A 21,938-nucleotide genomic window follows, 5' to 3' on the forward strand; every position below is an offset into this window, starting at 1 on the left:
AAATCGACTACACAATACCAGACAAGAGAGTAATTATAATGCGAGAAGCGGGCGAACGCATTTATCGCCGCGATCAGCATACATCCGTTTGCCGCTGATATAAAGCTTGTAATTACCTGGCTAATTTACATGAATTTCCAAGCGAACATCCTTTTGGCCAGAGAAACCGTTCGGCGAGCTGCAGAAATTTTTCCCAAGAATATTTCGCAGCAAATATTTGCAGGAACATTAAGTACACGCTGCAAAATGAAGGAGTTTCATTTGAACATCACTAAATTTCGGAAAAACACCAAAGATCTTCAGTTTGGCGTTAGTAAAGTCAGTTTTACTAGTGCTATTTTTATTAGTATATTACTATTTTAATTGTAGTACACAATTAAACATTTTTCCAGTTCAAATTTTAAAAATGCATTGAAATTCTTTATTTTTCGACGTGCAAAAAGCGTTAAGTAGGCGCAGAAAAATGTCAGTTGGCCGGGATTGTTGGCTTTGCCTATCAGCTATTTGGCATCATCATCGGGCTAGTGGTTCTTGGTCTTTTGGCGTGGTCACGTCACAGGGCCATCGCTGTTGACCATCATCATTGCAGTTGGCCATTTCTTTCTTTCGGCCTCTCTCGACGCGATTGGCAATGATAAAGCGTTGTGGCCAACAAGTGGCGCATCTGTGTTGCGATTGCATTTGCATTGGGGGCAGGGGTAGAAAATTCTTCAAATTTTTCACATATGACACGGGCCACGCCCATTTGCTGGTAACCGCCTTCGTCCGCTCCTTTTTTGTAATCCCTGTTTCTTTTGCACCAGCAAATGGTCAAATTATTTCCTTTTCCGCATTTTCCACCAAAGCATTCACGCGCACGAAAGGATTTCTTGTAATTTGGCTGTAAGTTGAAAAGATGCTGGATGAATATACAAAAAAAGGGGCGAGAATGTAGATCTCCAACCACACGAACTGATGAAAGGGATTTTGTGGCTGCCTTTGCTGTTTTGGCGACTTTGCATTTTTATTTGTAATGATTTTTGCCAGCTCTTTTCGCTTTACTTTTTTTTTTTTGCTTTCTGAAACGGGCTACCGTTTTTGGCGGGTTGTTGTGCGGCTTTGTTTTAAATAAAAAAGAAGGGAGAGAACGAAATAAAGGCATGACCACGATATGTGTTTCTCCTCTATAAATGCATACACTCACGTAAGCGAAATTCAACACTCAAAAAAATGGAAATTAAATTGAATTTAAGCAATTGTGCAAAAGATATTTGAGGTTTAGCAATGTTCTTTGATTAAATAACATTTTCTTATTAAAACAAATGCTTCTTTGAAGACAAGCATGGGACGATAGGAAAAATATTATATATAAAATATACTGTAAGTAACTTTAAATCACTATATACCCCCATTTAATTATAATTATTAAACTTCCATAATTTCAAATTTTTACTAACAAAGAGGTTTCATTTTGAAAAATTAATGTTACCCCCTAATTTGCTCGCAGTGTACTCCTACCCAAGTGCATCTTGGCATGGCAGATTGAGCCCGTTTGTTCAATGAGTGCTGGAGATGGTCTGGATTGGGCTGCTCCTGGAATCCTGGACCGGGATCCTGCATCTGCATCTGCATTATGCACACTCATTACCCTTACTCCATATCGCTCCCTCTCCCTCTCTCTCTCATTTTGGTTTTCCGTCCCGTTCTGGTCGTCATTATCCTGCGCTCACTTCACTTTCATTTCGCATATCGCACATGTGTGTGTGTGTGTGGTTTTTTCCTGGATTTTATTCCTCATTTTTGTTTACGTGCCTTACCCTTGCCACTTGAGACATTGCTTTGTTCTGTTTTATGCCACGAAAGGGTTATGAAAAACATATATCCCGAAAAGCTTTTAGTGCGCATATGAGAACGCGTTAAAAGCGCAGGCCAAATGCATTTGGATGGACTCTCAACTCAAAACTAAAAATGCTCGATTCCTAAAGCCGCATAGCAACTAAAATTCACTCAAAGCAGAACGCTTTAGGTGTTTGGTATATGGACTAGTGTTTCAAAATATATAAACATTCTTTAAAATGTTTTTAGCTAACTTTCTAGCAATTGAAAAACTAGTTTTTCAAAATTATTTTACAATTTATTGATAATAATAGTTTATTACGTATTAGAAACATGTTTTACAACACTCGTATTACCACTGGTATTCTCAAATAAGTTCAATCGAAAGCGACTATCCTAAAATGTTGCCACGTCGCATAATTTATTTTGTGATTTAGTCTTTTCGCAAAAGGAAACCCTGACCCCTGACAAGTATTAACTAAGTAGGTTCAGTCTTCAGTAGAAAAAAGAAGAAAAAGAAGTAAAAATAAATTTCATTACATCGAGAGTGTTCAATATCCTCCAATACGATACGTGGTCTGTAAAACGTTGTTGCTGTCATTTTTGGTACCGTTTTCAAGAGTCTCTATCCCATCAGGCCCATAAAAACCATCAAATGTTTTAGATACGGTGTTATAAATTCCAAAACAATTCTAACCACATGCTGGTAATATGAATTCCGAATCGGAATTCTCGGATGAGGACCACGGTGACTCGCATCGGTCGCTACTCAGTCACATGAGTTGCGAAAATGACAGCGGCAGCGAGGATACCTGCACGGAAATCCTATTGCCGGAAAATTCCAACAGTCCCGAAACGGATGACTTTGTGTACAAGGTCCTTTCGGTGGACCAGATTGTTCAGCATCAGCGTAACATAATTGATGAGGTGAATAATGTACTGAATTTGCCACCGCAAGTCACGCGTATCATACTGAATCACTTCAAATGGGACAAAGAGAGCTTGTTTGAAAATTATTTCGAGAGCAATCCGCAGGATTTCTTCCAGCGTGCCCATGTGTTGAATCCATTTGAGAAGAAGAGTGAACTCGATTCAGCGGCATCCACATCCCGTCCCCTGCCGCAGCTCTGTGGCATTTGCTTTTGTTCTTGCGATGAGCTCAAGGGTTTGGGTTGTGGCCACAGCTTTTGTGCCGCCTGCTGGAAACAATATTTGGCCAACAAGACGTGCAGCGAGGGCTTGGCCAATACCATCAAATGTCCAGCGTCCAACTGCGAGATCCTGGTGGATTATGTATCCTTTCTGAAACTTGCCGATGATCCAGAGGTCGTGGAGCGATATCAGCAGCTCATCACCAACACCTTTGTGGAGTGCAACATGCTGATGAGATGGTGCCCCGCCCCCAATTGCAGCCATGCCGTCAAGGCCGTTTGCGCCGAGCCACGAGCAGTCCACTGCAAGTGTGGCCATGAGTTTTGCTTTGCTTGCGGCGAAAATTGGCACGAACCCGCCAGCTGCAGTTCGCTCAAGACGTGGGTGAAAAAATGTCTTGAGGATTCGGAGACTTCGAATTGGATTGCCCAGAACACGAAGGAGTGCCCCAAGTGCAATGTGACCATCGAGAAGGATGGTGGTTGCAATCACATGGTATGCAAGAATCCATCCTGCCGTTATGATTTCTGCTGGGTGTGCCTGGGATCCTGGGAACCACACGGCTCGTCCTGGTACAGCTGCAATCGCTTCGACGAGGAGGAGGCCAAACAGGCCAGATTGGCTCAGCAAAAATATCGCTCTTCGATGGCCCGATATCTGCACTATTACAATCGATATAGCAACCACATGCAGAGCTTGAAAATGGAAAATAAATTGTATTCCAATATCCAGGCCAAAATGGATGACATGCAGGAGGAGATGAGCTGGATTGAGGTTCAATTTCTGCGAGATGCCGTCGATGTCTTATGCCAATGTCGCACCACACTGATGTATAGCTATGTGTTCGCCTTTTATCTGATGAACAACAATCAGAAGATCATATTCGAGGATAATCAGAAGGACATGGAAATGGCCACCGAGAAGCTCTCCGAGTGCCTGGAGCGAGAGATCACTGTGAAGAATATCTACGAAGTTAAACAAAAGGTCCTGGACTTATCGCACTATTGCCAAAAACGACGACATGTCCTTCTTTGCCACGTGAGGGAGGGATATGAAAATGACTGGTGGGAATTCAAAGAGGAGACGACTACATAACTCGTATAATCATAAGACACCTGTATTCGAGGCACATGTAACACAACAAAAAAGGGAATTTATACTGAAGACTTTATAAGAAACACACACAATATCTCTTTCGGTAGTTCACTCGAGTTGAGTTGAATTCAGTTCGCTCGACAAAGATTTTTCAAAATTTCACAGTTTTGATACAGGAAGAAAAAAATATATACAAAAAGCAAACACCAGCATTAAGGCATTGTTAAGTACTTGCATTTATATTGGTTGTGTTGGTTTTATTGCCTTGCTATTACAATGTAGCAATGCGCACACTCTTCTGTAACTTAAAGAACTCATCCAAAAAATGTAGTTTGTAATCCTTAACCTCTAATAAACTCAATTAGTTTAGAATTTTGCAGGATTTTTTGCCTTTATTGGAACACTGAGACTTTTGTGCAATTTCCTGCAAAGCATAGATGCAATCAACTTATATCGCCAGCCCCCACTGTTTGCTCTCCTTCTTGGCCCCCTAATATGCGTCTGGCTTTTGTAATTATAACATAAATCAATCCCAGTTTCATGTTATACTTTTCAGCGAAGCAAAGCGATTAATGTCGACAATGGACCGGAGAGATATGGCATGGCAAGAGGAAAATCATAAATAAGCCATATATTGCCATGGCCAATAACGGAATGGAACGAAATGAACACCCCACCGACCGACCGACCGATCGACCGTATGAACCGTATGAAAAATATTTCCTTATCGCGATGCTTCCCCAAGAGAAACGCCGCCAGGTGCAAAACGAAACGTGTGGATATATCGATGTGTTTGGGGGGGGTTTTGGGGGCTTTGGGGGTTAGCAACTGGGAACTGGAAAAGCCTTGGCCAATAGATTTACGGCAAACGGCAGCCGAGTCGTGCCTGCCTTGGCTTAGAGTGTGAATTTTCGCACCCGTGATGAAGTTTCCAATTAAATTTTATTGGATTTCAAATTGAGGCTGAGACTCAAGCTGCTGATCCGATGCCTTTGCCTTTTTCCACCATCGACTGGCTGGTAAATATTTGTGCACCATTGTTGTGGCAAGTGTTGAAAGTGGGCGGTGCAGTGCTAACCCCCTGCAACCTCCCAAATCCACCCACCAACTCCCCACATCACACAATCCTCTCTCTCGCAGAGTGATTTCTTATGGCAGTTCAATTGCGGGGTCATCAACGTGTCAGCATTCGAATTGCAGCATTGCGGATGCCACAAGTTTGCACCCTGGAATTGACTAATTTATGAATGCATTGTGGGAACGCCTCGAGATTTTCGGAACTTAGAATTAAGGTCTGCAATTGGCAGTCAATAGTTCAGAACAATGTGAAAGTTTATGACTAGTTTACTTTGTTGAACTTAGGAGAAGAGAGAAGGATAATTTGAAGCTAGACCCAAGTCATTGAATATTTAATTTATATAGTGAGATAGCTAATAATTGTATGCTTGATTACAAAACTAAGCTTGTCTATATAACTTCCCTTAAGTAGTATTTTATAAGCACTTTAAAATTGAATCCAGATACCTTTCAATTACTTGAATTTACCTTATCAACTTGCGCTTTTCTTCTTTCTTTTCTCGGCCCAACTTTAAGCTCTGGGCCTCAACTCTATTTACCTAGCATATCGGCTTGGCCATAAGGCTGCAAGTGGCAGTCAACAGTTGGCCTGTTCCTGGCCCTTGGTCTTCGGCTCATTCAACAAGTCAACAAACAAAACACACACACAGCAGAGAATGAAGAAAAGATGACGATGGGGAATAAAGCATAAAAAAACAAAAAAATGAAAAAAAGAAAAAGAAATCACTGTAGTCCTGCCGTTGGAGACCTGCTCCCTGGTCAAGTTGTGCTCAAGTGCGTTCGTATTAATTTTATTTATTGGCCACAAAATCCCAACCGCAGACACTCTGCCCCTTCTTCAGGCTTAACGGTCTGGGTTGGTCGGTCTGTCGGTTGGCTGGTTGGTATGTCCTGCTCCTTGCCTCTTGGCCTGGCTTATTGAATTTTTATCTACAGTTTGCCTTTGTGCTTATGGCATCTCACTGAATCTTGAATCGCGGCCAGGGCGTTAGCTATTTTTATTATGGCAAATTCTCCTTCACTTTTTTCGCTCTCTACGTCGAGCGGCAGGCACTTGATGTCCTTACATCTGCTTTACAACTTGGTCGCGTACTTTCAATTACGCGCCTTCGTCCTGCCATTGTCCTTGGCCTCTGTCGAAGGTCGGTTAATAGCCAGCCTGGTTGACAATGGACCAGCAGGGCCAGAAAGTGTTGTAAGCCAACTGAGATTACCGGTGAAACTGTGTCAATGCTCCGGATAAATCAATCAACTGAAAGCGGAAGTATGCGCTGTATGACCTTTGTTTTAGAACAATAATGGCGCTTTCGAACAGCTTGAAACCATTCCCAAATCTTTTAGTGGTTCACTAATTGGTATTATCTAATGCACATATAATTTAATATATAAACTATAATTTTATAGTCAACTATAATGCTTTAGCTAACCCACGTTGGCTTCTATTAAAAAAGCTAATTTCCGTTCATAGGCTTTTCTTTTCATTTAAGACGCACCTGTCCCTGGTGAAAGACGTTTTATGTAATTCACGATTGCAGCCAATTTGCTTTTGCACTTTCTAATGGCTTCCCCTTTTATTTCCTATCTGCGGCACATTAGTTTGACCATTGAGCAACAATGTTGTTGCATTGTATCTTTTTGTACAGATTTCTGCGGCAAAGTCATAGCGTTGCAATAAACAATCTGCAGCTGACACTGACAACAAAATTATGTTGCATTGATGATTTTTCTACAAATTTAACTTATTTTAAAGATTCAACTTTGATTGTGGAATTATTCAATTTACTCTCTTATATTTATATCTATGTATTTATATTATTGCTTGAGTAGGAATAGGAATTTATATAACTTGGTGTTTTTACCGGTGTAGCTTTGACTATAGTTGGAACTTAATCTAAGGCTGCCTCAGTGACTTCTTGGCCACCTTTTTTTTAGACTAACTTATACTCCTTGCACTATCACTTCATCAGCGACGTGAATTTATGAGGCACTTTGCACAGTCGCCGAGCATCGTTGGCCATAATTTGCCGCCGTCTTGGCTTCTCGGTCTCGTCTATTGGCGGAGTGCACAAATTGCGTTGATATGCTGACAGGCGGCACACAGCTTGTGCACGGCGAGAAAAAAGGCCGCTCTTTATTAGCAGACTCATTTGCCTATCGCCCATCCAAGGAGGCGGCGAAATGCATTGAAAGTGCTCAGTCTTCGGACTTCCACTAAATTGAGGCACGCGCGCAGGCGTTAAAGAGTAAACAAATAAACAGTAGGCACCAGCAGCGGTCCACGGAAACAAAAAGGCAGAAAACTTCAATTGAATTTAATTGGCCAACTTGTGAGGGGCAGACGTTGGTCTTTTCGACACTAACTAACTGTCACATTTCTGTGATGCGCGAGAATTGGAACTCAGATGCGTAAATAAGCGGGAACTTTGTGAAATGATGAGTTATCAAACTAAGGAATACTCTAAAAAAAATTTTTAAAAATTTAAAACTCACTACATGCAAATTAAGTAATATATTATGATGATAGTAACACCACATGCTTAATACAAATAAAAATATGTCCTTTAAAGTTAAAGATATAACATATGTATTCCAAACTCTTACGCTCTTTTTTTTAATAATATTGCACAGCATAGATTTACGTATTTAAAATATCTGGTATTTAACATTTCAAACTTGATAATTTACCGAATATCATGCAGGGTAGCTTTAACTTAACTCATCATACAAATTAACCGCATTCCACGGGCTTCAGCTGCCGTGGCTTCTGTTTTTTCTGCTTATCACTTGAATCATCATCATCATTCCGCGGCAAAAAGCCCCATCGGAAAAGGTCGTGCCAATTTAATTAAGCGACATTTTATTTAATTATTTCATATATTGATTGCAAAATGTGTAAAGCTTTTAATTGCGAAAAATGACCGCAATTCCCCAAACGGCGAGTCGCGCTGAAAAACCCAAGGCTCACATTCCCTTCCTTTAAAACAAATGTGTGTATGTACATATGGGCAGCAATAATTTCAATAATTTCGCATGGAGAATTTGCTGGAATGAAATTGATTTGGCTCGACAGCAGATGCATTTAATGCATTTATATTGCATTTCATTATGCTTATTTCATTTCGTAATGATTGAATTGCAACGGCTCGAATGATGACTGCCAATAACAATGGGCAATTGGACAAATCAAACAGATATGGGGTTTTCTGGTCTCGTCCTGGATATATCACTCTCCTGAATCGCCTTGGTACACTGCAGAAAATTACACTCTTAACTCACAAATACATAAATATTTAAAGAGATACCATCGTTTTATATGTACTTATATATTTCGTCAATATAAACTTGAATTTAATTTCCCAGAGGCTTAAAATAGTTCAGAACGTTTTATTCGAGCAGCAAAATAGTAACTCAAAACAAAATAAACAATATGTTGGTGGAATAGGGTATTTCACTTGTGCTATTTAAACATACTTGTTTTGCTCTCATTTATTAAGTTACTTATTTGCAAATGAACTCATAGAAAATTAATAGTCCCGCAGCCATTGTTTAGATTTATTTCGCTGTGTGAGCCGTTTGGGCAAACATATCAATTATGCGGCACATTTTTGCTGTTATAAATATTTACGCAGAAATTAATTATTTGATATTAAAACGACCGCCAACATTTTACACTCGACTGGGGCCTAGGATCTGCGAAATCCACTCGGGATATTGGCTTTATCCCCGGGCTTCCTGCGGTTGATATATATATTTTTTTTTTGTATTTTGTTTTTTGAATTGCGGACCGAGTTGACTGGTTGCCTGGTTGACTGGTTGAATGGCCATGGCCTGGATGTGTGCACTGTGATTGACACGGTAAATGATATTCGCATTATGCACAGGATATGTTGCTGTCCAATTCGGAGTGCCAACGTGTGCGTGTGTGTATTTGTGTGTGTGTGTGTGTGTGTGCTGGTTAAACAGGAAACGGAAATGGCAACAAGCATTGTGTGCAGTTCCATTGGGAGCCATCTGCATCTGCATATTGCATATTTGTTGTTTATTCAGCCACTGAGATTGCCATAAAATCCATTGTTGTTTCAGTTGTTGTTGCTTGCCAAATGCCAGAATTTAAGGCCTGATGAGCCGATAAACGCTTTAAATGTGTAGCCGATGTTGGGCAAGTTTTTGCATACTGCCCCCCGTCCAATATAATTCGCTGCTTCAGCATTCAGATCCGTCCTCATCATCATTGCAGAAACGCCCCAAACCCTGGTTTTCCCATCAGGCCCATTCAGAATGTAGCTATACTCTCGAGCCCCTTGCCCGGATAAAGGCATCTACGTTGGCAGGAGCTGAAGAAATGCTCTTTAAGGATCCACTTGTGTGCCTGGGCTCTCAAGTGTCCTTTGCATGTTAGCGAAACCACTCGAAAATATGACGCGTTTGCTGAAGTATGCAAAAATTGCACATGGAACACGGAACACAGGAGGCTGAACAAAAAATACCACCAAGCTCAACTGCTCAACCATACCGCGGAACAATTCAATGTTTTCGCTGCTTTAAGTTATTCTCCGAAGGCCTAAGATTTATAAAATTTTTCGGATTTTTTTTTTTTTTTTGGTTCGACAAAATTTCTATCAATCGATGGCTATCAGGGCGGCAAATGTGAAACGTTGGCATAAGAGCGAAGTACACAAGGATAATATTGCTGATTTTATGAAAAACGTTAACCACAATAAGAGCATACTGTATGTATGTATATATACCTGTATGTATGTTGCTGTTTCTGCTCCTTACTTTTAAAAAATGGCAATAAAATTAATAAGCATTAAGCTTTGAGGGTTATGGTTATAAAATATGGCTTTAATGCGTTTCCAATCCGAAAAGCGCAGTTTTTCGCCCCCAGATTCGATCAATCAATAGCGAGAACTTTGGCGTTGGCGGCGAACATGAAATATCACAGCCAAACCCTTTTTTTCCCAAACCCGAAAACTTTTCGATTGGGAGTTGGGATTCGGTATCGCATTGGGTTTGGGTTTGGGTTTGGGTTTTGGTTTCGGTTTAGGTTTCAGTTTCAGTTACAGTTTTTCCTTGTCTGGATTTCCTGCAGCCGCCGCCGCGAACGTGAGCGTAACCAAATTTTGCCAGAGGGCTTGGCCAAATCAATTCAATTGCCAAATTATGCCAAACCTAGGAAATACAAATGGAATCGAATTGGCATTAGAAATGGGAAATAGTCATGGCCAATATTCGGTGTGCTGCTACAATATTTGTGGCCGCAATTGTTTTGCATGACTCGACGGAGGCTTTAAAATACAAAACGAAAAAAACTCAAAAGCTAAGAGACTGAGCGACTGCATTGGCCTAATCGATCATCTGGCCATGTTTTCTTTCATTTTTTTTTTTCGGCTGCATTTTGACTCTTTGGTGTTGTGTACTATTTTTCTTCCTATTTTTTGGACTATTTTTTGTGACGGCGGGTTTTGTCATTTGGCTTCGGTTCGTTTGTTGGCCTGCTGTCATTTTTAACTGTCTATCTTGGTGTCTGTGAGCCGCGGTAAGACTTCGGCTCTAAGCTGGGCCTGCAACTATTTTCCGTGCCACATTTTAACGTAATTATGCCGAAAAAGTAACACGAGCAACGACGCGACGCGCCGCGGCATTTGATTAATTGTCGAATCGTGCACACCACTGGGGCTATTTGTTATCTGAAGGCGTTGAAATTATAAATTGTTTTGAGTGCTAGCCCCACGCGAGTCACCGAAAGAAATATATAAAATAAAAAGCAAGAAGAGACTGTACCCGGACATCGCCTGCCGATCATCGTTAAAGTTGTGCCGAAAGTGTGAAAGGGTTCACCCAAGGGTTCACACGAAATATTACCCAAAGTTCGGCAACGAAAATACAATTTATTTTGAGAGGGAATGTAGGCTTGATAAGAAAATGTAGTAAAATGTCTTGTAAGAATGTTTACAACTTTCAAAATGATAATGGGAAATTTCAGATTTATTATGCTTTTTTTAATCTACAATATGCTGTAAAAAGGATATTAATCTGAATTACGAATGTGTATTTTAAAAGCATTCAATAGCAATAATTCCTAATGATTTCAATCACAGTAATGGGCTTATTAAAAATTGATCCCCTCAAAATACGCTGCTTTTAATTCCCCATATCTGCTTCCTTTGCCATTCATAATTTGGCATTTCCTTAAAGTTCAACCAATCCCGGGGAAGTTCTTTGTCACTCCCGCCACCCCATGACCTCCACCCACCGCCCAGAAAAAAAAACACCCACAAAACACCACCCACTGAGTGCGCGCTGAAGTGCATAAATGCTGAGTATCCCGGTGAGAACGTGGAAATTTCCATGGCTCACATGAACCTGTCGCCGAAGCTAGAAAATCAGAAGAGCACGTGACATTGTGTGACATCATTGAGCTGGAAAACTCCGAAAACCGAAACGACAAACAGAACTTTCGCTTTATGGAGTTATGGAGAAAGACAATGCCAGACGCCTTCCAAGTTTAGGTGATTTCTTTTTTCGTTGTTTGAATTTATACAGACTTTTTTCTTTTTTTTTAGAATTTCGCCTCACTGTTTTCCTTTTTTTTCCGTCACTTGCAAGTGCACACTTGAGACGGCAATGATGATGACGATGGCGATGAGTGACGAAAACCCCACGGGAGGTGTACACTTTTTGGGGTGTGGCAGTCAGGTGCCGAGAGATGCATTCAGCACGTAGAACATAGATCAACGCATTTGCATACAAGGAACAAGGCACAGAAAAAAAAAAACATAAAAATTAAGGAAGGTGAGGTGAGGTGCCAACTGCAATCACGTTAATTAAAAAGGTGCAAATTGTGAAAGGCGCTTGGGGAATCCGAAGCCAAATGTGCTGACAGCTGTTAATGAACGAGGCAAGTGCCAAAGGAATGGGCCATCATCTCACTTGTTCGCCAGTCACGTGCTCCACTTGGTAATTAAACGTATCATAATTTCTTATGGCTAACAATCTTACTCGTTTTCTTATTTTCCATATGTGTGGGCTGCTGTTTGGGCAGCCACCGAAGGGAGCATTTTTAACAAATTCCTCCGACCCAAAGGACTCGTGCATTTTTACATGCATTTTAATATTAACGCGCCGCGCCGAAATGAAAGGCGACGCGGCGCAGACAAAAAGGATTTTTTCCCTTCAGGATCAGGCACAGGCATCCTACCAAAAAGGATGCGACAACAGCGACGACATTTGCTTTTGGCCATGGCTCAGTTTGGTCTGCAATTGCTAAATGCGGCTGTCTACGCCTTCGGGGAAGTTGGGCGGATAAATATGTGGACTGGGCTTACACTGGTTAGTACATTAAATGAAGTCTCATTCCTGCAGACAATTGATCACTAAAAAAAACATGTAACTCAAAACGAAGACTTCATTCTTATAATTGTCAGGGAATGCACTTTATTTATATTATGTATGATAAAACTATTTCATATTTAAAAAATCATATTTTATTGTGTTTCTAATAATCTAATATATTAAAATTAATATATTAATTATATTTACAAATTTTGCAAAATAGTTGTTTTTAAAGTACTCTGCTGGCTACTTTCAGTCGTTTAAGTTTTCATTAAGTTTAAGAAGGTTTTTCTTAAGAATAAATTCAGGCTAAATTAATTTTGCAAGTGTACAAAAATGTGAAAAAATGTTTGGATTTTTTTTTCGTTTGTAGTGCAATAGGAAAATATGAAATTTCATTTTGCCGACTGCCGCCGACGCGTTGCATGCAACAATGGCGTCAAAGCAGCGGCAGATATGCACGGACACCAGCGGCAAACGGCCAAGAGGAATACAGATGGGAATTTAAATGGTCGCCCATATGGGACAGCTCTCGGAAAAAAGCAATAGGATTCATGGCTATTGGGATGGGCAAAGTGCATTAAAATGTTGTAAATTCGAATTATGATATTAAATTTTAGTCAAGTGGACGAGGGAGAGCTGCAAATGAAAGCCAGATGCCAGCACGAAATGGAAACTTATAAAATCAAATGAGAGATCGTTAAATAAAAGAGATCGTGATGAAGATCAGTTCAAGCCTAGAGCGCTATAAAAATGATCGAGAACTATCCTCATGTGTGGTTAAATGCTTGAGAAATTAACGATGATTGCCAACTTTATTGATCGTTAAGCGGTAATATGAGGTCAAATATAATATGCCATTGCAATTAATGGTCTAGGAAATGTTGCAAGCTAGAAAGTACATAATAATTGAGAGATCATAAAAGATGCATTTACCTCCCTCTAAGGTAAATGCATCTTTTATGATCTCTCAATTATTATGTACTTGGCTTTAAATAAAGCATCTTATGATGTTCTAATAAAAATTCTACAGAATTGATTTGTAATTATAAAAAAACAGCATTCTCAGCTTTTTATGCCTTTGCAGGCTATATAAACTTTATAACCCATTCAAGATGCCTATAATTATTTATCCAGACCTGAAAGAATTTTTTTTATTGAAGAACCAATAAAGCTGGGTTAAAATAGTTCGAAGTGCTATAGTTCTTACTTGTATATCTCTTAACTTGTATATCCTTTAACGATGAGTAAATCGAAGTGTTTAATTGACTTAGTTCAATTAATTCAAATCAATTGATCATGCCTAAGGCTATGCAAATTTATTAATAACTCAAAAGCAATTCCCCCACTTGAAATTGGTTTCTGTTTACTATCTCTGATTTTAAATGCAATTATTGCACTATTGCGTTCCCCGCTGCGATTATTTTCATTTATCGAATCAATAATATCAAATCATATGGAACTTTTTAAAATCTTTGACAGTTTTCGCAACAATAAAATAAAAACTACCCAAAATACTTGGACTCAAATTACGTTGATCGTGTATTTTGTAATTAACATTTCATAAATTTGCCATCAAGATAAGGGAATTTTTCCATTAAGAATCAATTAAAGTGTATGAAAAAAAAATATTGCTGTCTGTAACTATCGCGATTGAACCACTTTTCACACTAGATATAAGATAAAGTCGCTGGCGCACTCTTCCAAATGTGTGGCAATAAAAGAAAAATGTGTTTTTATTGAAGTAGCATAATTCACATGAAAATGGCCATAAATTGTCAGCAGATTATGCGGTTGGCTCCATTAAAAATGAAATAAAAATAAATTTATATGTGTGCGCAAATAATATAGATATACATAGTTTGGGCCTGAGCGATTTAATCGCTGCCACAGCTCGGTTAATGAATTGAATTGAGCTGGCAAAAAACCCAAGTGGGCAGTCGCCAAGTGGGCCGGCACTCGTTGCTCCGTAGGCTTTGCGCTTTTTGATCTACACTAGATTGGCACTTTTAGCTTAGCGCCATGGATACCAGAGCGCCTGAGAAATAATAATAATAAAAATTATGCACTTGCCACTGCGCAAAAAAATTTGCATAGACATACGACTCTATTTCGGTTGCGGTCCGTTCGGTTCAGTTCGGTTTGCATATCTCTTTCTCTCTGTCCGCTTAATCGCCATCTATGTGGGTTATTCGTGGCATCTGGGGGAAATAAGGCAATCGAGCGTGCCAAATGGAATTTTTGTAAGTAATTGAAAAATGTATCTAATTGAAACGCATTCGGCATGGGAATGACAAGCTGGCGTCATCTGGAGGGCTTGTGCTGAACTGAGAGAAAATGTCCTTTAGGGAAAAGGTTGCTGTCTCTGCTAACTGTAAGGATAACAGAACAGTTATACCATTGTGCTTTAGGGGTAGAATAATAAATATTCAAGGGAATTTTTATGCTGCAAGCTTTTTGGTCTTAAAGCACTTTTTCAGATCCTTAAAAGATGAAACGTTAGAAATTTAAAACAAATCGTATAATAAATGTATCCATTTATCTTTTAGTTTCATTCCTCTAAGGGCTCTTTTTCTAAAAATATTCAGAGAAGCATTCCTCCTTAAAAACATTTCCCAACTCATGTGAGCAACTTTACAAAATGCTTCAGATTTTCGTGGGTAATCCCACAACTTAACTTAACCCTGGGAAAATGATCGGAATTCGCCCGACCGAAACTCCCATTGATTTATTGGCATCGAAGGCGAGAGCTTAAGAAGAATGAACAACAAAAAGAAGCATTTTAATGTAATATGTTGTAAAGCCAGCACACGAAAATCACCCATACCGACCACATGCTGGTGTCCCAAATGCATTAGGGGAACCCACGAGAAAAGCGGAGCCGCCTAAAAGAAAATAAACAAACATAGCAACGCCCGCATTCCAAGGAAAGCGCCAGCCGCAGCAGCTGCATGAAAAACATCGACTAGTAACAGCAACTACACTGGGAAAAATGTGTGGAAATGTGAAAAAAACGGGAGACTATTTAATTTATTTAGAATTAAATTTAGAAAATGTACGTATCAATAGCATCGTATCCTTATATCTTTCTGTATGAATAACTTAAAAAATTCTTCATAGTTTCAGGTCAATTTAATTTACAAGTGGGCTTTTCTTTGCTCTTCTTAGTTGGCTCTTCTTAGTTACCTCTTCTTAGTTAACTCTTCTTAGTTCATCTCCTCTTAGTTATTAGTTAACATTTTTAGGTATATTTTTTTTAAAAGTTTATTTTATTTTTATACACTTTATTTTCCGTGTATCAGCAGCAACAACTAGCAGCTTGCAGTCACACACAAGTCAAAGAAATTTGCTGTTAATTCACGTATTAACCTTTTGACATTTGGCAGCATCGCCAACGACGACGATGCCGAAGTGGAAAAAAAGAAGGAAAAACAAGTCGACAAAATTCCAATATGGGGAGACAGAATCGCCGCAGGGAAAATCTAGGGGGCACGTTGGTGGGCGGAGAGAGGGTGAAGACGGGGAGCAGGGCTTGGGCACATCTGCCGTGGAAAACTATGTCAATGTGCCAGCAACAACAGCAACTGCAGCGAAAACTTTTGCCGGGGCGTCGGTTTTCCACATTCGGGTGTATTTGTGCGAAGATGTTGGCATGTGGGAGGGCACAAGCTGCGATCGGCGGTCGGTTTGCTGCCACACCAAATGGAAAGCCGCAAAGGTTTTAATTTGGCCGGTAGTCGAAGTATTGGATACCTATATCTTCAGGATTAACATATGAAGCGAGTCACATATAATTTTGAATGTTTTGTGGCATATGTTTGCGGTAAAATAAATTATTTAATAACATCTTTCGATATTTATAAGTATTCCCATTTAATATTTTCATGTACCTTTTACACTTTATTAGTATATAAATAAATACAGAATAGAATGTATAAATTTTCGGAAATTAATGGCTCAACCTTCTTCACAATCCCAGTATACCCTCACACTGGGTAGCACGAAAACTCGTGTCTATGAAGTACGTGTGCTTCAATGACTTTCAATTAAATCAATATTCATCGTTTTGGCTGAGGCAGCCGCTTCGGGCTAAATGGCAATGGGGCGACCAAGGCATCGACTCTAAACTCCGCTCCTTGATTAGACGCGACAACAACAATAGCAACAACATTCGCCAAGCAACAACTGGCAACATCGGCTAGAAACAACAGCAACAACAAACGGCAACAGCAGCATGGGAAAATGTGCAATTTTGGCCAAAAATAAATAAGCCAAGCTGGACGGCAGAGGACGGCAGTGAATCGACCTGACCGTCCCTCGTCTCACATTCGTTGCGCAAAAATTGCTGCCTGAGTCTGAGGATCTTACACTTGAAAAAATAATTTTTTGGAATTTGTTGCATAAATATAAAAATTATTCCAAAAATGTATGCACTTTCAACGCAACTTTGATACTAGTAAATACATTTAACTATCTTAGGATATGTGTTGAAATCAAAGGAAATTATTTTGTGTACATCTTGATCTACTTGATTTTTACCTAAATTATTGTATATCCTATCATTAGGAAACCTTCTGAATGTGGATATTTTAGTTTCAGCCTCAACTTTTCCAAGTGTAGTCAGTAATCAAAGACACTCCAGGGAGAGCAGAAAAATAAACATTTGAACTACTAGCCCAGGCCTTTCACAAAAAAAAGGAGGCGGGCGCCAAATCGCGCGCAAATAATTAATGTTTGGCAATAATCGAAGACACCTTCGGAGGCAGTTGCAACTTTGGCCGGCTGCCAGTTGCCAATTGCCGGTTGCAGGTTGCCAGCTTGCCATTTGGCCATTTGGGCAGTGGATTTTGAGCCGCGACAAGTGCAGCCAGCGGGCATGCAAATGAGGCCGCAAGGGAGGCGTCACCTTGCCGGCAAAATATTTTAGCGTATTTTCGTTGTAATTACAGTTTTTGGGCGGAGAGTTATGACTAGAAAACGGTTGCGACCAAAGTTTATTTTAAAGACCCGCTGAGCAGCAATATGCGGCACCAGAAATTAAGCCTACCACTTTAAGATATTGTAAATATAAATATAAAAACATTAAAATGCAGACATCTACTTAAATAATTTGCATTTGAATTTGAAAATAATGGGGTTTTAGTTCAGTGATTGTTTTAATACATTTTATTTGATTACTAGTTTTGAATTTGATTTTACACGATATATAGTTACTTTGATTGTAGCAGATCCAATAAGCAATTCCGCAAGGAAACAAATTGTAGCCAAAGTCAAACCACCAAACCACAATCCAGCAATCAGGTAATAATATTCCACATCATTTGATTTCACTTCCAAATGCCGATCACTAAATGTCAAATTTAGCAAGCCACTTTGAATTCCATGTTGATAGGCATCGTCCTTCATTTTCAGATAAATTCCACTTTCAAATATTTTTCCAACGAACCAATTAAACAACTGCAAGTAGGGACGTCCAAATGCGGCGGAAATCTGAAGTGGTTGCTGGTAGAGTATATGTGGAAATTTCCGAAAAATCGGGATTCTGAGCAACTTTTGCTGAAAAAGAGCAAACTCAATGCGATCAAAATATCCGAAATGAATGCAACTTCTGTTTAGATTTCTTCGATATAAATCAACGTTTGCCTCTGAAGTAGGGACAATTATTTTCAGCAATTTGGTTCGATCGGGTATAAGTTTCTCCATAGATGTAATATCAACATCTATCAAGGGCCAAATCCCATCGAATTTATCCAAGTCCTCCCAAGTATTTATTTGTTTTTCATGAAGCCCGGCGGCCAAATTACTCGATAGTTGGGCCAAATAAAGATTGGTTAATATAAATCCTGTAGTTGTTAGTATGAGGAAGAGGAGTAGGCGACGAGTTGTTGGTCGAGTTCCCATATCTCTGCTACCTGAGAGAAACATAACCAATCGAAGAACTTTTAAAAATGCATCACTTAAGCTTATTTGACCTCTTGAGAAAATCCTTAAAGCCAAGGAGCAGTAAACTAGCATTATTAGCCAGGCTATCCACGTGTCAAGTGCATACGGCCTAATTAAATAAACCCAGTTCGGTAAGGGCCGTGATGTGGGCACTATTAGACCAGCATTTTCCAGATAAAGTATATTGGTCATTGAAAAGCTTTCCAGCGGTCTGATGAGGAATGGAAAAAAGTCTATTGTACGATTTGCTAAAAGTTTAATAGCATCATTTACAGTTACCACATCTATTAACTGAACGGATCCATTGAAATGGTGTGTAAAATCCACAATCATTCGAAGCATATATCCAGATAGAATTAGTCGATTTTGACGATCTCTGAAAGCGAAGCAACGAGGTGCACCTGCTCTTATCAGGCCGTTGGTGATGTTATATCCATTTAAATCCATTTTAATGCGGGAGTGGTCATAAAACTCCTTGACACTTTTAAAATTTAAAATTGTTAGACTTTGATATGGCAAAAAGCTGTACAGTCCCTTCGAGTCCAGTAGCATTACAAGTATATTCACTAAGCCTTCATTAAAACATCGTCTGAATATTTGTATTAGTTTGTCAGCAGATCCTCCGTTAAAAAATATTAGCACTTGGAGGTGATGATATTCCCACAACCAATTTGCAAGATAGTTAAGTCCACGATTCAGATGCTCATCCTCCAGATACAAAATGGTAAGGGTGCAACTACAGAAGTTTCCTTTTAAAACCTTTGGATCTTGGGGATTTCTAATCCAAAGAGTGGGTACAGAAGTCCTTTGGGCTGCTTCCAATATGTCTGTGCCATTGCCAAACTCTAGAAACACGTTAAGTTCCGTTTGGTAAATATTATTTAGTTCCTGAACTGTTCGACCCAAGCGATTTCCTTCAAATAGTGAAAGGCTTTGTAGCGTATTCAGGTAAAGTAGCTCCATTGCAATGCCTCTGAAATCCTCTGCTTCGATGTTCTTTTATAGGCCGTGTTTGATTATCCCCTAAATTGTTACATTATTTGATTACAGTACTTTCATGTATCCATTGTGGAAATTCCAATTTTAATACATAAAGCGAACGAGGAAATAATTACAAGTCATGATGCTTATTTGCGTTGAAGCATTATACAATATTTTATTTACTTCGAATATTTAAGGACATCCTTTAGGGGAAATAAAAGATGCGTTTTATACATTATTTAAGCAGTGCTGATTCATTATATTCAGTTTGGAGTGCATTAGTACATTCTTTTCTTCGATAATAGATTCTGGAATTGGTACCTTCGTATAGTTTATTTCTTCAAATCAATTGAAACTGAACATTTAAATCTCCATCTTTCCGAGAAAAATGCGATAGTGCTGACACACCATCCCATTCCCAGTAAAATATAGGCAAAGAAATAAAAGTCCTTGTCGAATATTTTAATTTCGCGGGATTGCGATTTTCGAAAACTAATTTCACCACTAGTAATTCCTTCGAGGAAAGAATCTTCCTGCAGCTTAATCCAAATACCCGATTCATAGATTCGCCTAAGGTATTTGTTAAATAATTCCACATACGGTAATCCATGTCGAAGTGCCACAAATACAGGTCGTTGATCGTACACCTCCTCCAATGTCTTGAAAATGGGCACTCGAAGATACATTTGCTGAGACAGCTCGAATGCAATGCGATCCTCATAGGCCTCATAAGCATAACTAGTGTTTAGGCTCTTGCGATGCTTGAAAACCTCCTCTATTGAGGTTACCAATATAATACTCTCAAATTCTTTTTGTATAATTTTTGATGTGGTCATGTTGTGTAGTACTTCAGCATCAAAGCTTTCCACGAGCAATGTGCGCTTTTCACGGAATAGATCATCAAAGGTGTTGATTTGACTTTTAAACAAGCCCGTAGTTAAGTAACTTGACAACTGAGCGGTATACAGATTTGTCAGCATAAATCCAACTATGAAGAGGATCATAAAACTAAGAACCTGATGTGTGCCCATATTAAAGTGCCATATGCTGCTACCAGGAAGCTGAAACAACAGCTGCAAGACGTCCATAAATGAACGCGATAGAGAAGAATTCCCCAGCAGTCTATACCTTATCCACCAGATGACGATAGAGGCGTAGACAAAGCTCACCATGATTGTAACCCAAACTGTGCTACGAAATGGTTGTATAAAGTACAGACTTTTTGACAGGGGCTCGGCCCAAGGCACCATGATATAGGTCTTAATATTGTACAAAATACGACTGCGGTAGAAATAGTACCATTGCAGGTCATGTATTATCCGGGGCATCATATCTATTTCGCCGTTTTTCAGTGCTGTCAAGCCCTCTTTATACGGTATGGTATCCACATTACCAAAAACATGCTCCTCTGTGCCATTGTATGTTTCGATGAACTCTTTAACCATCCTGTACATATAACCAGCGTATACCAATTCGCCTTGACGGTTTCTATACCGAAAACATCGAGGTGTCATCGTTTCCACACTGATGCGAACCACCTGTCCCTGGAGGTTTCTCAGTTTTGTCAACTCATAGAATTTGCTCATATCTTCAATTTTATGAATTTCTACTTTTGGATATGGCTTATAGGTGTAAAGGGATCCATTACCTAAATTCAAAGCCAGCACGTGAATAAAACCCTGGCTTATAGCTTGTTGAAAATAAAAATCCATGTTCGTTTCTACGACAAACAACATTGGTAAGTACTGCAGTCCCCAGAGCAGTTCCTTTACTCCATTTAGAGTTTGATCTCTTGTAGAATTCTTAAAGCACGCAATGATCAAAGAGTGTGAGCTGAATCTACCCAATATTTTCATTTGCTCTTCAGCACTATTCACCAATAAATTCGACACTTCCTGACCGATTTGTAGTTCCACGTCTTTGCAATCCAGGTAAATATTAAGCTGTAGTCGCTGATCATGATTAAGCTGATGTATTACTTCTCTGGCGGACCAACTGTTGCATCTTCCACAGAACGGTATAATATATAAGAAAATCAGCCAGCGGGACATGATGCAGTCCTGCCCGAAAAAGGACACTGAGTGCCGCGGTACAAAGACTTGGCGGTTTTAAGGCCTGGTCAAGATCTCTATCGGAAACAATTACATTGCATTGTCAATAAGTTGAAGTTGAAGTGGAAGTCAGAGGCGATGTTGGAGTCGAAGTCCAAGAGCAAGTCGTGCGCGGGTGAGTACACTGCAAAAATATCAGTACCCGCTCAGGGTGCGACAATACGTACTGCATACAAATTATTATGTTTGGCTTTCATTTGCTTGATGCCTAGCATTAAAGCTACTTAAAATTAAATTGTTTGTCTAATTAATGTGGGGCGTTAATCAGTGCTTTGTGACACTCTTTCTTGCAGTGTACTGCTTATCGCAGCATCTACCAAATTGCCCCTTTGACCACGACCACGTAAACGTAATTGTTTGCGGTCTGGCTTCGGCAGTTCTAACGTGACCAAACAATTGCTAAATGTCATAGATATTGTTAATAAAATT

At 39.5% G+C, this 21,938-nt stretch overlaps 3 protein-coding genes across 3 annotated transcripts; 1 reads left to right on the forward strand and 2 right to left on the reverse strand.

Moving 5' to 3' along the window:
• The first annotated feature begins 2,308 nt into the window (after positions 1-2,308).
• Positions 2,309-4,279, forward strand: LOC6546181 (potential E3 ubiquitin-protein ligase ariadne-1). The gene is made up of 2 exons (XM_001972238.3): positions 2,309-2,391; positions 2,453-4,279. Exon 2 carries the CDS (start codon positions 2,527-2,529, stop codon positions 4,060-4,062), a length of 1,536 nt encoding a protein of 511 aa, XP_001972274.1. The 5' UTR covers positions 2,309-2,391; positions 2,453-2,526; the 3' UTR covers positions 4,063-4,279.
• A 13,361-nt stretch (positions 4,280-17,640) lies between these two features.
• On the reverse strand, positions 17,641-19,385 carry LOC6546182. The gene has a single exon (XM_001972239.2). The coding sequence runs from the start codon at positions 19,378-19,380 to the stop codon at positions 17,641-17,643; it is 1,740 nt and encodes a 579-aa protein (XP_001972275.1). The 5' UTR covers positions 19,381-19,385.
• Positions 19,386-19,730: 345 nt separating this feature from the next.
• Positions 19,731-21,449, reverse strand: LOC6546183. Its single transcript, XM_001972240.1, has one exon. The coding sequence runs from the start codon at positions 21,447-21,449 to the stop codon at positions 19,731-19,733; it is 1,719 nt and encodes a 572-aa protein (XP_001972276.1).
• Between the last annotated feature and the right edge of the window lie 489 nt (positions 21,450-21,938).

This window comes from Drosophila erecta, unplaced genomic scaffold, assembly GCF_003286155.1.
Source record: "Drosophila erecta strain 14021-0224.00,06,07 unplaced genomic scaffold, DereRS2 tig00000021-arrow-pilon, whole genome shotgun sequence".
In the NCBI taxonomy this organism is placed as follows: Eukaryota; Metazoa; Arthropoda; class Insecta; order Diptera; family Drosophilidae; genus Drosophila; species Drosophila erecta.

Excerpts from the sequence above, each read along its gene's own strand:
- LOC6546182 (XM_001972239.2), bottom strand. The coding sequence starts at position 19,380 with ATGGAGCTACTTTACCTGAATACGCTACAAAGCCTTTCACTATTTGAA.
- LOC6546183 (XM_001972240.1), bottom strand. The coding sequence starts at position 21,449 with ATGTCCCGCTGGCTGATTTTCTTATATATTATACCGTTCTGTGGAAGA.
- LOC6546181 (XM_001972238.3), top strand. The coding sequence starts at position 2,527 with ATGAATTCCGAATCGGAATTCTCGGATGAGGACCACGGTGACTCGCAT.